The sequence below is a fragment of the Prenolepis imparis genome, unplaced genomic scaffold (genome assembly GCF_030444845.1).
Source record: "Prenolepis imparis isolate NDT839.2.m4 unplaced genomic scaffold, iyPreImpa1.0 SCAF_10, whole genome shotgun sequence".
Classification (NCBI taxonomy): Eukaryota; Metazoa; Arthropoda; class Insecta; order Hymenoptera; family Formicidae; genus Prenolepis; species Prenolepis imparis.
The window spans coordinates 6,929,775-6,945,008 of record NW_028141168.1 but is presented as its reverse complement, the minus strand read 5'-3'; the positions used below and the strand labels follow the sequence as shown (position 1 = coordinate 6,945,008).

Sequence of the window (15,234 nt, the reverse complement as noted above, 5' to 3'; positions counted from 1 at the left end):
ATTCAAAATGTCAAAGTTATTATTAATCAAACGCGTGTTACAAAATTAATATTCTTTTTGCGAGAGCACGCGAAACACGAAACACAATCTTTTTACAGATACAATCGAGAAGAAGTGGTACGTAGCCTCGGCAAGGAGGTAAACATCAATCCGCCACTGATCTTGGGACAGTTGCCAGATACGCCTGAAGAACTTCTCAAGCTCGATCAAGTTTTCATCAAGTCTGAGTTGAAGGTGGGAGTGATATATGTTCAGGAAGGTCAGTACAGCGAGGAGGAGATACTCGATAACAACGATAATTCGCCGCTCTTCGAGGAATTCCTGCAGATTCTCGGGGACAAAATCAGGCTGAAGGGTTTCGACAAGTACAAAGGCGGTCTCGATACCGTACACGATTTGACGGGCCTATATTCTGTCTACACCAATTGGAGGGGTATCGAGATAATGTTCCACGTGTCCACCTTATTGCCTTACGAGAAACACGATCCTCAAAAAGTGAGTCGCCAATTCCCGTGTTGCCAAAGCTTTCTTTTTTATTAAATTTTTCGTTCGACAATTTTGGAACAATTTTACGCGAAAAAATATGTCAGAAATTTAATCAAAAGTCCTTTCTTCTTGTACGCGCAGCTCCAGAGAAAAAGACACATTGGCAACGATATAGTGTGTGTCGTATTTTTGGAAGCCGACAACACGAGCTTCAGCCCAGCTTGCATCAAGTCGCACTTTTTGCACACATTTATCTTGGTGCGAGTGAGTCCACGAATAAAACGGAAAATCACGAGATACGAAGTGTCCGTGGTTACAAGAGACGAAGTCGGGGCCTACAAACCGTATCTATGGGAGCAAAGCGTCTTCGAAAAAGGTGCCGGAAATTATATTTTTACTGAAAAGCTAAATAATTGAGAGAGCGCATGAAATTAAAGGAAGTTAATTTTATATATTCTCCTCGAGGATTTTAATATATAAAATTTATAAAAAGTTATTGCACTGCAGAATTCTCTTTATAAATTAGCAGATATTTTATTTAACAATTTAATCATCGACATCGTGAATATCAAATGGTAATTTAATTATATAATTTGCTTAATATGATGTAATTTTCATTATAAATCCATATGCAACAAAGTACAGTAAATTTGACATTAATGTGATATTGTGAATTTCTCCACACACACACATGTTTTTAATTGTCAGATATGGAAACTAATATAGCAATGTAAATGATAAAATTATATTGGCTGGTTACTTTAGTATTATATAGCTTAGAATTTCTCCTATGTTGGGCTTATCTATCGAATTCCGGGCGCAACAGGTCCAATGTTTCGAGAGTGGATGTTAACGAAAATCGTAAATGGTGAAAGAGCGAGTTATTCCGCGCCGAAATTCGCGAGAATGCAAGAGCGAACGAGAAGCCAAATGTTGGAGGATATCGTGGCGAATCTCGCTAATCACGCGGAAACCGGACAGATTCCGAAACCGTACAGGTGAGATAATATAACGTAGCCGTAATAAAATACACAAAAATTCGTGTGAATAAACCAAGTATAACAGTAATCTGAAATATATGACACGATCTTATTTAAAATTAATACGTTTTATATTTTATATATAATATATATATATATTTTTATATATTATATATATTTTATATATATTATATATATTTTATAATATATTTATATATTATATATTTTATACATATCTTTACGACACATTCTTTCGTTATAATACTTTATAATTTACAACTATCAACTGTCTCTTTAATATTTTAATTGAATCAAATAAATTTTAATTTTACTCTCATATTTACTCTCTATAAATTCGTTAATTTATTGCTTTATTGCTTTATTTTAAAGCTTTCCAATCACTTACTCGCGCTCGATTAGTAGGACTAAATTAATTCTTAGGCGAGGTTCTTGGCGACCGATTGGACACATGAGACCGTCTTCGCCGTTGTTGGATTCGGTGCGAGATCAGTTTGAGGATTACGATCAACTCGCAAAGGACTTTACCCGGGTGTTTCTCAATAATTCAGCGAACGTGACGCTAAACGCTAGTCTGTTTGACGTGTCCTTCCTCGTGCCAGGACAACAAAAGCAAAAAGTTAGATTTATCGGCGTCAGAGCGATTCTAGCAGTAAGAAGCAGGTAACAAAATCGTCAAAAATTTATTGGTTTTTTTCCCCCAATATTAGAAAGAGCATGGCATTTCTTCAGTTGTTTAATGAAACATATAAAATGTGTAAAATGTGTCTCATTTAAATTAAAGTATACGGAAATGTAATTAATATGCATACATTTAAATTGGCTATGCTCTCTCTTTCTCTCGATTATTTATACTTAATGCACAAAGATGTTTCTCAATAATTTGTTGATTATTAATTTCAAAATAAAATAAAGAAATATTTTTTATAATAAATTCAGCGTTTTATAGATAAAATAAATTTGAAATAGTCAATAGACATTCAAATATAAATAATTCGAATAAATAAAACCGTATTAAAAGACCGGCTGATTAATAATATAAAAGATTTATTTGCTAAGCTAAAAAATGAGTTATTATTCAGGTTTAACATTGTAATGCGTGTGGAAATTTATTCGCAAATATTTATATCCTATGCAGAGTGTTTCAAGAAATGTTATACGGAATTCAAGCGGGTTTCGGAAGCCCGCAAGTTCCGGTTGCCGAGTTGCTGGCGAGACCAGCACCGACGTTACTCAGCCCGCAGAAGCCGAAAAGTTCGAACTTCCTTCAAGTTCCCGATATGGAGAGTCCAAGGTACGTGTCAACAATGAAGACATTATCATTGTTATTCCGAGATATTTATCTCTGTTAGTCTCATAAATCCAGTTTGAATTGTGTCGTTATTACGAAAACTGGTAAGCTTCGCAAATAAAATTTGTTAAAAACAAATTGAGTTAAAAACAAATTGAAAATAATAATGCGATAAGCGAATCCGCAAAATATACATGATTGCAAAACTGATTGGCGACTTGAGAGAGCATTCGCTCAGGACGTTGAATATACGGATTCCTTAGAATGCTCGATCGAAGATTGAGCACGAGAACCTGGATTATGCGACATCTTAATTGGCGAGATATTAATTGGATATCTCTAATGAGAATAAATTGGTTTGACGGGTGAGATAAATGCCTGCGATTTTCAGTGTCTCGAATGTTTCTTTTTTATATTTATATATTATCAAATCGTAAATATATGTATCTTTTCACGGCACATCCATGTCTCCTATCCTCACGGCACCGCATGATTATCTCGTGTATAACTATTTCTTTTTTTATTTATATATAATATCTACCTTATTTACCGTGTATATATATATATATATATATATATATATATATATATATACATATATATATAATGCAAGAATTATAAATTTAATGGAACCATGTATCGTGTATTGAATTTTATGTGGCATGCTCTTCTCTGAGAGGCACCTGCAATACTCTGTCGAATGATGTGACTTATGGCAAATTCGTTTCGCTTCGATCGCTAAAAAAGAACGGCAATTATATTACAAATAGAGAAATTCTACGAATAAAGTATGCCGTTTTGCTCGCTGATATTATTCTAAGACGTATTATTTTTTTATATATAATCTATCTTTTATAATCTTTCACATGTTTTTATTTCCATCCGTTATAATAATATTAAAATCATCAAATATGCTTCCTTCCGTTTAATTTAATTGCGATATTATTGTCAATAATTTTATTGCTGTCGTTTTTCGTTTTCTGTATTCTAAATTTCATGCAATATAACTGTAATCAACACTATATATGTATATTAACATATCAATAATTTGATAAGAAGCTCGTATCGCTGTTATGGATTCGATAATGCGCACAAATTGTTTCGATTCTCCGCACGTTGACAGGTACAAATTGTTAATTCCGAGAGTAAGCTTTCGTCGTTGTGTCGTTTTTGTTTCATAAAATTTTATATATCTGCCCCTTCCAATTATATTAACTTATTAACCCTCTCCCATTCACCTTGAACCGATTCCCGTTTCCGCGCGAAACGCCCGATAAATTCCACCTCCATACCTTGAGGTGCCGCTCCGCGGTTTCTGTGAGATACTGGTTCTGATGTGTTTAGGCCCAAAAGTGTCCCTTCGTCACCGATGGTGAAACGGGCCTTCTCACGATTGGGTACGATCACAGCGGGATGGGGAAGGAGTATTAGAAAGCACGGTAGTGGGCACACTCTCCAGAGCGAGGATCGAAAGCGATGGGCCAGTTCGCAAGATTGCAGTAGTACGTGTCACAGTTTTTAAGAGAAAACCGACAGTTATCTCAGTATCTCATATATCATGTATTTTTTTAATCTTACGTTCAAACATTTTGCATAATTAAATAAGCGTAGATACAGCCAATTCATACGTAGATGTATTGTAGTATGTAGGAATGAATCTCTTTTAACGTGATGAGAGAGAGAGAGAGAGATTTATGTGTACAATAAGTCTTCACTCTTTGCGATGGAGTAGGTAGATAAATTTTTAAAATAAAAGAAATATCTCTTACAGATAAAGAAGTGAAAGATAAGGACAAAGCAGCCCACTCGCTGGCAGTACCAAGACTCAGCGTTTGCGCCGACGCGCAGAAAGTAGATAGAGCGAAATTAGCGCAGACCGAGGTGAGTGGGACGCGTGTCTTCTCAAAAAAAATAGTCTTAGAAAAAAATGTCTTAGAAAAAAGTAAGAATGGTTTTCCAGAAAGCCCGTGTTATATTGCACAAAATTGCAATTTCCAGAACAGTACGTCAATCAATATATCAATTGAGTAAACAATTATAATATTTTACATTACGTAAGATTATAAATGTTTTTATTCTCGATAATTTGCATCTATACATTTATTTTAAGTAGCAATAGCATTTTATATTATCAAAAATAATAATTCTTCGATATCGCGACAGTTTTATTAAGTTTATTAAATTAATTTATTTAAATCATAAATATTTTATCGAATTAAAATTGTACAACATGTTGTATATGTTTTCTGGAAGATCATAGAAAAAAAAAATGAGTAGTGAAATGCATGTAATTTCTAATAATTCTGATTAATAATAAAAATCGGTATTCGTGTAATAAATATAGATTAAATAAATATTTTCTCTCGAGATGAGCCACAATATTGCTGCCATATAATTTTAATCTCCGATCTCCGATAAAAAAATATATTTTTTCAGTTTGATATCATCGAGTTCGATCCGGAGACTTTCCGAATTCTACTGGATTACTTGCATACCGGATCCTGTCCGCTGACATGTAGCAACATACCGGGTCTGATATGCGCCGCGGAGCATTACGATCTACCGGAATTGCTTCAAGCGTGCTTCCATCACGCCAAGCAGTTCCTCAGGATCGAGATCGTCTGCGTGATGTTATGCTCTCTCGAAAATTACTACTGGCGATACACATCCGCCTCGGAATTGGTCAATATGATCCTCCTGTTCGTCGAGACGAGGGCTTATCAGCTCTTTCAGAACCCGGACTTCCTTACTCTAAGCGAGTCGATGGTACAAATGATTATGTGCCGTAACCTCGAAGTGATGGAGATTAAAAAATTCGAGGCAATGTTGAATTGGGCGAAGCATAGAATCAAAACTAAATCGGCCAAGGTCGACGCCAAGGTGGAGTTCAAGTGTATCATGGAGAGACTCAGCAGAGACCTCAACTTATATAAGATAACACCCCACGAATTAATCAGGGTATGTATTAAAAGAATAGATACAAAAAAATTTCGGATAAAAATATAAATAATATTACAAAATAACAAAGAAATGTATCTAAGTTAACTAAATGATTAGATGAAAGTGATATCGAAATAGTATGTGCGATTAAAATCGCTAATGTAAAATATTATTAGATAATATTGTATATAATATTATTATGTAATATTGTAATATTATACACTGAGAGAATTTTCTCTTAACTTCTCTAAACTTCATAGTGAAATTAATCAAACATATTTTATTTATATTTTATTGTAATAGATATTATTATTTTTATTAATAAATATATATATTAATCAGAGAAATTCTCATAAAATTCTTTCTATACCATATTATCCAACGATTACCATAATTTTCAGGGTAAATTCTAAGAGAAAATTCTCTGTGTATTATATAATAATATGTATAAATATCGGAGTTGTGAAATCAATCGACCAAACTAGCCATAAGAAATTTTATTCAAATCACGACGTTTCGACCATGTGGTTGTGGTCCTTATCAAGTTGTTACACTGTAATTTATATTATATACATAGAAATTATCACGATCAACACAATCTTATAAATCAACGATTGATATAGAGGTATGAATTTACTTACACATTTAATTAGATTTATTTAAACAGCTCCGCTGTTTATTGACTAGTGACTGATATTAATATTAATTTGGGAATTTATGTATAAATATGTATATTATATATAATATTAAATATTATCTTAAAAAAGCGCGAAAAGAGTAATTTTTTTCGTTTTTCAGATCGTTTTGCCGTCGAAAGTCATAAAAAACGAACGTATCCTCGAGACCCTCATGAACCAAGCGAGTACAGGGATGTACAGAAACGTCAACAGTTATTTGGAGGCATACCAGAAGAAACTGCAGAATCAAGAGAGCTTCGATTGCGGACTATGAACATCAACGAAAACGCGAAAACCGCCGTAAGCATAATGTGTACCTGAAAATATATTTCGATGATTGATCGACAAATTTTCCAAAAGGGAAAAGTCTTATTTCGTTAACGTTTCGCCGCGCCCATGTCGTGTCATCGGATATTATGCGGGAGTAACCGTCATCATTTTGCGTGAGCAGTGATCTGTAATTAGAGCATCCGGCCGCGACCACGAAATTTGATACATAGGAGTCGATAATTACACTGCGGGGCCTGACAAGTGTTATGATAGATTGCTCCGAAACCATATAAAGGTCGTTGCCGAACCACTCAGCGAACAATGAGTTTAGACAGTCTCGGCTCAAACTCGCGCGAAACTTTATTCGATACTTGCGCGATAATTCAATCGCGTCTGGTGTTTCAAGCTGTTTATTTTGTCTGCGACATCAAGGTAAAATCATCCGTGAGGGAGATATTAGGCTGATATTGATGAAGGTACGATTTGATTGATGAAGAGATGGGGGAGTCTCTGAAAAACTTCAGTGAAAAAAAATTTGTCTGAAAAATTTAAAAGTTTCCTGCTCGAAAGAGAGAGACTTTTCACTCATCGGACAAATATCACGATCGGACTTGTGAAATGTTGGCCTACGATGGTAAAAAAAAATAAATAAATAAAAATGTTCAACGCGTAGCGGTTCTTGTGCAAATTATTTTCGAATAATGCAAAATTTTATATTGCGCATTAAGAATCTTCGTAAACTTTGCTTCCAAATTCTGAAATCTAAAAAAAATTGTTTTATAACGATGCTTCCACGATATACATTTCGTAATATTCGGATTAGTTCAATTTTACTTCCATATTCTGGAATAAATATCACGTGAAAGTGTTAATGAAACTCTATTATTCTAACTATGATAATATATTAGAATTATTAGAAATTATGCATCTCACTACTTATTTCTTCGATGATCTTTCAGAGAAAACATATGTGTTATATTATATAATTTTAATTCAATATTTATATAAAAATGTTGCGACTCGCGATGTCGAAGTATTGTTATTTTCGATAGTATAAAATGCTCTTCCAAAGTCTTGCAGGGCAAGAAATGTCTAGTATTGATGAATCGAGCTGGGAAATGAAATAAAACATACAATTACGATGTGATCGACGTTTCATATTAAAGTTTCACGAATAGGCGTCATCAATCTCCTAGAGATGTGGAATTTGCTAAATATTAATATAATTCTAATGCGCGTTCAATAAAGATAAATATAAAGCAGATTGATTGCAAGTGAGGCGCAGATTTAATGAAATCTGGAGTCAGTTAGTCAAAAGTAATTATAATTAAAGAAAATTCGCATTTTATATACATATATATGTATACATATGTATATAAAATGTGTTATATACATATATATATATAGATTCCGATACTGCAAATGGACGACGAAGAAAATAAATCTGATAAAACTAGTGATATTCGTCGTGTGGCATTATCTATTTTTTTGCATCAATAAAATAAAAAAAAAAGAATGAATGAAAGCAGCGAATAAATCATAACGTCGTTTCGAGTTTTAAATGCAATGTTAACGGTCGAAAGAGAAATTTATTTGAACTGTCATCGATTAGATGGATTCTCGATTGAGTGCATTTGTGCGCATCGTATCGGCGGCACTTAATAAATTGCCGACACATGACAATCTGTATCATAAAAGAAAGCGCTACTGATATAACACGTAAAAGAGATTTACTATATTACGTAAGCTTAAAGAAATATTATATAAAAAAATATATATAATATATATATATTATATACATATATATACATATATATATATATTTATATATATGTATATATGTGTATATATTTATCGGTAAGAATAAAACACTAAGGGCCGGTTGTTCCAACTTCTTGGTAAGTTTTATCCGACAGGTAGCATATCTTCGTCTCTTTTTTAGAACTTATCTGAAAAGAGACGAAAATATGCTACCTGTCGGGTAAAACTTACCAAGAAGTTGGAACAATCGACCCTAAATGAGTAACAACAATAATGATAAACATAATAACGATAACAGTAATAATGAGAAATAATATAGTAACGATAAAAAAAAACGACAAGCAAATCGATGTTGAATGTGGGGAAAAAACAAAAAAAATATATATATATTCGAGATCTGTTCTGTTTTCTATATCGTAGATTTTATATCTTCAAATACTCTAAGGCAGAGATTCTAAAATCCACAGGGGGCAGGCTGAAGAAAGAATTTTTCGCGCGATTTAGCGCGCGCGGGGACCTCTTCTTCATTTAGCAAGATATCTTCCGTCTCGGAAGACACTCGCCTCGACTATAGCCGCGAAATTTTTTATTACGCGATCGTGAACTACCCGATCTTCCCGTTTTACAAAGAGACGAGACATATCGATGTTTTTTTTTCTACCGGGCGAGAACGGATTTTCAAAAAAAAGAAGGGAGTTTTCTCGCTCGAATTTGTGGTCAACGTGACACGTTCGACGAATTTTCACGAAATGTCAAACTGAGATCTCGACCAGCCCGGTTCCGGTAACGTTTCAGTAACGACTGCATACATATATCAAAAGATAGGTGAAAGAATGAGGAGGAAAGAAATTACGCGCGATTTTGACACGCGGATCTCGAGAATTGCGCGTACTTGTCGCTCTCTTTCTCTCTGGAGGATCCTTTTCAAAGCTTCTTTTCCGGAAGGAATTCCAGGGAAGGAAATACATATTTTTACATGATCTCGATTGGTCGCCCGCAATTACGACGTAATGTTTTCGAGCGCCGATCCCCCGCTGTATATTGTGTTATTATATATACGTAACAAGTAATATTACGATGTAACGTGCGTAAAGGTAAAAGGCCACACATTAATCCTCAACCACTACGGTAAGCTCAAATCTGTTTCCAGTGCAGACTTCGTATGTTGTGTTTGTAATATTTTACAATATGGCAGAATAATAGAATGTACATCGCGAATATAACTCTGTATGGTAGTTATTCTTAATTAATTAATTACTAATTTAATTAAGAATAACTGTTACTTAAAAATAATTAATTTTATTAGTAATTATTTTTTTAGATTAAATTATTAATTATTAATAATGTAAATCTTCACGAAAATAAGTTTTGCGCGATAGAGGTACATTATCTTCTCGTTTTATTCATTATTTTATTCATTATTATACGTACGGAAATAATGGACTTTGATGTATGAAAAGTAATGCATTTCACATTTATATGTGACTAGGTATTTATGACTATTCAAATTTCTGGATTTTATATAAGAGAAAATTATTTGCAATCCCCCCGACACATTATCAGAAATCATTTAAGATTATTCATAAGTATTACTAATATTTTAATATTTTCTGGTAATACTGATATCCTAATATTATTCAGTTATTATTGCAAAATGTGTTTAATGGTTTACATTCTGTCGTAAATATAGTACAGGACTGAATGTAGACGATATCAATAACAATCAAAAATTATATTTCGATTAAGTTATTGGAACCAAAATTGATCTCACCGTAGTATATAATGATTTTATCCAAAATATAATCATGGAAGTTGAGGGTTAAAATCGGTCTCCTCCCGTCAATTGCGGAGGTTGCTAAACTGTTAAGTGTCTTATTGTTCAGGCAAGCGACTGGACGAAAGTAGAATTTCGAAATATTCGTCGTTTGAAAGCCGATTATAATGATATATAGAGTGTGATTTGTGTTATTAACATTTCATATCAATCATTATCACTGCGTAGCAGGGAAGTTCTTTCTAATATTTTATTTACAATATGACAAAATAATATGATGCGTACATCGCGAATATAACTATAATTATTATTTTTAATTTATTAGTAGTTAATTAATAATTAATTTTTTAAATAATTATTATTGAAATTAAATTATTAATTTTTAATAATGTAAATCTTCACAAAAGTTCAATTTTGATAGATACGTAATCTTTTTATTATTATTTTTTTTTTTATTATTATATGTACGGAAATAATGGATTTTCTTTCTATTGATTTATGTTAGAAGGTATGTATGATTTTACGAAAGAGAGAAAACGAACGATAAATACAATAAAAAAAAATTGTGAAGTGAGCGAAACTCGAAATTCTACTTCGTCAGTATGTAATCGTAGATGTTTAGTGTGTGATCGAAGTGTATTCGATTGATCATTGTATCTACGACGATTCTCTCTCAGTTTAAGTAGAGACGTCGTAAGCTCATTATTCATCGCGCGTTATATCTATCGGAATGAAACTCGACGCAGGTTCACTCAAAGGTTGCTGATGAAATTTCCGTAGTTGTATAATAGTCAAAGTCAGTAATTGCGTATAATGTTAACTCAAAGGTTTAATCAAACACGAATATCAAATCAACATGAATGAACACATTACACAACTGCGCGAACATTTAGCTACTATAATAAATATATATAACTTATATTTATGCATAAAAAAGTTATCCATCTACGAGTATCTAAAACGTCGTAAAAAATCGATATATAATTTCGATGACAGCTGAGATTTAGATTTTATAGACATGCAAAAATAATTTCATGTAAAGTATACAGTTTTATGTATTTATAGAAAATATTGAAAATTGAATTCTCCCTCCTCCTCCCTCTTTCTCTCTCTCTCTCTCTCATCGAAATTATATCGATATCAATAATCTCCTCAAGATGTGAAAAAATTAGAACCTGCGTTCGAGTTTTCCCCCCCAAAAAAATACCATGAATCAGTACAAACTCACGCCTGTCGTGTATAACTCTTCCTCCTCTCGCGCTGCGACACGAATATACTAATGTACAAAACGACACTTTTTTTACTCGATGAGACAGTCCAGGCGTTGCTCGATCAAAAGAAAAGAAAAAGGGAGAGATACATCGTATCGACACGAGAACACCTCAAAAAAAGAAAATCGAAAAAAATGTCATCGAACGCCATTCTGTCCAGCTATTGCCGCCTATTGTTCACACAACTGTACATGCATTCACGTAAATATGTAAAAAAAAAAGTTATTTCGCAAAGGGGGAAGAATAGAAGGCAAGATAAAAAGACATACATATATATATACGTATATACATATATATTATAAAAAATATAAACACACGCGCACATATGGCATACGTGTGCACACGTAACGTTAAGCTGGACGAGAGGGTGAAAGGGAGAGAGAAAGGATATTTATGCGACGAGAGTTATATATAAAACTGTGTAAGGGAGATACTTTGTGCGCCACGTGAGCGGATTCCGGCGAGTAAGTAGTGTAAGAGTAATTTTAGGCGTACATTGAGACATGATGAGTCCGACGAAAGAGAAACTTGACTGCGTTAATGAGAGCAGTTTCTTTTTGTCATGGATTTGAGCAGAATAACGTTCGAATTTTCATTTAAAACTTTTATTAAAATAATCTATTACTATTATATTATCATGAACAATTAAAATTAAAAGCTTATTAACCTTTTGAATGTGGAACGATTCAGTTAATACAGCCTTCACGCTTGATTTTGCTTATGTATTATCGTTGTTAAAATATGACAGAACATAAATAAAGTTAAAATGTTCGTGCGCTTTTCAATTTAGAGGGAGCCCCTATAAATTTTTTATATTATAATAATTGGCAATTTAGATTTTAATTCACATCATAACGCATCATATATTAATTTTGGTCAATCAATATACTGACTTGATAAGCACTCTTTTTCTGCGTATTTGAGCTCTTTTAATAAATTTGTATCTCGTTAAAAAATGTATTGTTAAGGTAAATATTGAAAGGTGCTTATTTTGATTAATAAATTATGTGGCGTAAGCTTTTTTAATTTATTATCCATATAAAAAATGCAAACTTTTTAAATTATTTATATATATACATATATGCTCACTGATAATACGCAAACACTAATAATTTTTATTTATGTCGAGAATATAAGCTGAAAAAATGTATTACGCATATATATATGCGTACCATTTTCCACGCCACGAACATTTTTCCGAAAGATATTAAAAATTTTAATTGTATAATGTTCTGTTATATTCTATAATAACAAGATATTTTAGTAACCATTCTCCCAATTACAATTTTCATTAAAATTAAAATTTTTAGTTAAGATTATTATAAGTAATTGTGTTCCAAATTGTTAAGTTATTTATATATATTGTATATATTGTAATAATTCGTTGAATACGTTAATCGAGTGATTGTAGAGAGATTATATCGCGCATTCTTCGAAATTTATAGTGATGATATGCAGAAATAAATATGCTATTGCATTGCCCGAGGCTCGATGTGCACCTAATTAAGGATAATCTCGATCGCGAGCTGCGTTCCGTGCGATATATACGAGGGTTGTGCGTAATTTTAAGCGCTTCTTAAATTCTCTGGTATGCGTCTGGTTATCCGTATGATATGATAGTCTATAAATGCGTTGTTGTGCGATATCGTGTACGTGTCGTCCATTCTTATCTTGTTAAATACTCGCTGTACTCCTCGACATTATATCGCTGCCATTGAATTTTCATCGTCTCGTTGTTGTTGTTGTCGTTATTGTTAAGGGAGAAAAAGGTATTGTCCACTCATTGCACGCGAGAAACAAACGCAGCGGCGAGAAGTCGCGACTATACTTTTTTCTAGATTTATCAATTTATATTTTGAATCGTTTATAATCTTAGGTAAATTATAAATTTTTATTTTCACCCTCTCTTATGTAATAATATTTCGGAGAAGACTCTGTTTTTTCAAGGATATTTTAGCGATAAATAATGAAGAGTAATAGAGAAGAAAATCTCACATTCTTAAATACTTTTGAAAAAAAAAACAAAAGCTTGTTTGTGGATAACATTTAAATTGTTTTTATAATATGACATGTTAATATAAGTGAAAGTTTGTGGCTCTCAATTTTCTGCATTTCGTACATTTCTTTCAATATGAAAGTGAGCAATCTTTTATCAATTTATCATTAGCCAAATGTTATCTCGTTTTGTTAAATTTTTATTCGACTATTAATGAGAATTGTCGTCTACATGTTTCAGTTTGCTTCGCGATAAATCGTGAGGTGCGCACATTATACGAATGATAAATATTTTGATAATAATTTATTATTATATAATATATAATTTATTATATGTATATATCCTGAAGATATATCATATTCATATTGTTGTGTACGTGAATTCAGATTAGTAATAGTGTGTATGAGGAACGAGATATATATCAATGAATTTACGATATCAAAAAGCGTTTCCAATTTCATGCGATCATATCGGTATGAGATTAATTGTGACCTGAGAATTATAAAAAATGCGTGCACACGAGTTTCTTCCTTCTCGCTTGTCTCGTATTCACGTGATGAATCTTTTTAGGAACTCGCCGTGTCACGCTTGCGTGGTAACGAATACAAAAAAAGACGGATGAAATTATGAACAAAGATTTATTGTATATGAAGCTACTGTGATGTTACTGTTGAATATAAAAAAATATATCTATATATCTATATACATATATATATATATATATATATATATATATATATATATATATATACATATACACATAAAAGATGCTGTATTTAAAGTCGTGTCTAAAGAGTGTTTTCTTTTATCTTCTCGCTCACCGAAAACAAAGTCTGTCGCGAATCTGTGTATGTGTGTGTGAAAGTGAAATTGTAATTTATATTCATACGAGCAAACTATTTTTTAAAGACGATAACGTGACTGATCTATTATGTAATATAGGCAATAAAAATGTATTGTGCTAGAATAGCTTCCTTATACATAGATCCTATCTCAAATTAGTATATAATTAAATCTAAGTATATACGTGTAAAATAAGAACTCCATTTTTCTTCTTTTTATTTGCATTGTTGCATTTTGTAAAAAGAGCAAAAAACAAATTTTTCTGTCTTATAAAATTTTTTTATCGTATACCACGCATAATTATAATCATGAAGAAATCGATAACGCAAAAAAACTTTCTAATTCTTTGTAAACTTTTGTATCTTTTATTATTCGTGAATGATAATTGAGATTAAATTTTCAAGCAGTAATCATTTAATTGAAGAAAACGTAGTAATGAAAAAAAATTGACGCATAAAACTATTGTTTACTATTGTATTAATTAGAAAAATTTTTGTTTTATGACTAATAAAATCAATAAATTTAATCAAAATTTTGCATATAGATTCTATAAAAGTTCAAGTTGGTTTAACTCGGTTAACAGGAACTGTAAGAGATATTTTATAATCAACTCTTACTTTTCCAATTATCCAATTTAAATTAACTTAAACTTTTATTGAATCTGTGCAAAACTTTGATTAATTTTATTGACTGTACTAGTTATAAAACAAAAATTTTTGTGATTAATACAATAATAAACATTAGTTTTATAATTAATTTTTTTTATTACTACACATATCTTTGTAAGATTTTATATAAACGGCATTTTTTAGAGAATAATTTGCTTATTTAAAAAATATCATATACGATAAAGATTCATAAATTTATTAAAATCATGTAATATATTGCATTCAGTTTAAGATATTCTGATTAAGTAGAATATAACAA

At 31.9% G+C, this 15,234-nt stretch overlaps 1 protein-coding gene across 8 annotated transcripts in view; it reads left to right on the top strand.

The window, feature by feature from the left end:
- The window catches only part of Rsh (Rap GTPase activating protein radish), a 145,065-nt gene extending 130,634 nt beyond the window's left edge, over window positions 1-14,431 (top strand). For 3 of the 8 annotated variants that reach the window (XM_083048153.1, XM_083048152.1, XM_083048147.1), the window contains 9 exons: window positions 99-495; window positions 628-862; window positions 1,313-1,484; window positions 1,857-2,147; window positions 2,623-2,778; window positions 4,120-4,277; window positions 4,547-4,656; window positions 5,212-5,733; window positions 6,514-14,431. In XM_083048153.1, the coding sequence (XP_082904279.1) occupies window positions 99-495; window positions 628-862; window positions 1,313-1,484; window positions 1,857-2,147; window positions 2,623-2,778; window positions 4,120-4,277; window positions 4,547-4,656; window positions 5,212-5,733; window positions 6,514-6,666 (2,194 nt within the window). In that variant the 3' untranslated portion in view covers window positions 6,667-14,431. Of the gene's footprint in view, window positions 1-98; window positions 496-627; window positions 863-1,312; window positions 1,485-1,856; window positions 2,148-2,622; window positions 2,779-4,119; window positions 4,278-4,546; window positions 4,657-5,211; window positions 5,734-6,116; window positions 6,341-6,513 lie in introns of all 8 variants that reach the window. The other 5 variants (XM_083048154.1, XM_083048151.1, XR_014426226.1 and 2 more) reach the window with 4 other exon arrangements.
- The last annotated feature ends 803 nt before the right edge of the window (window positions 14,432-15,234 follow it).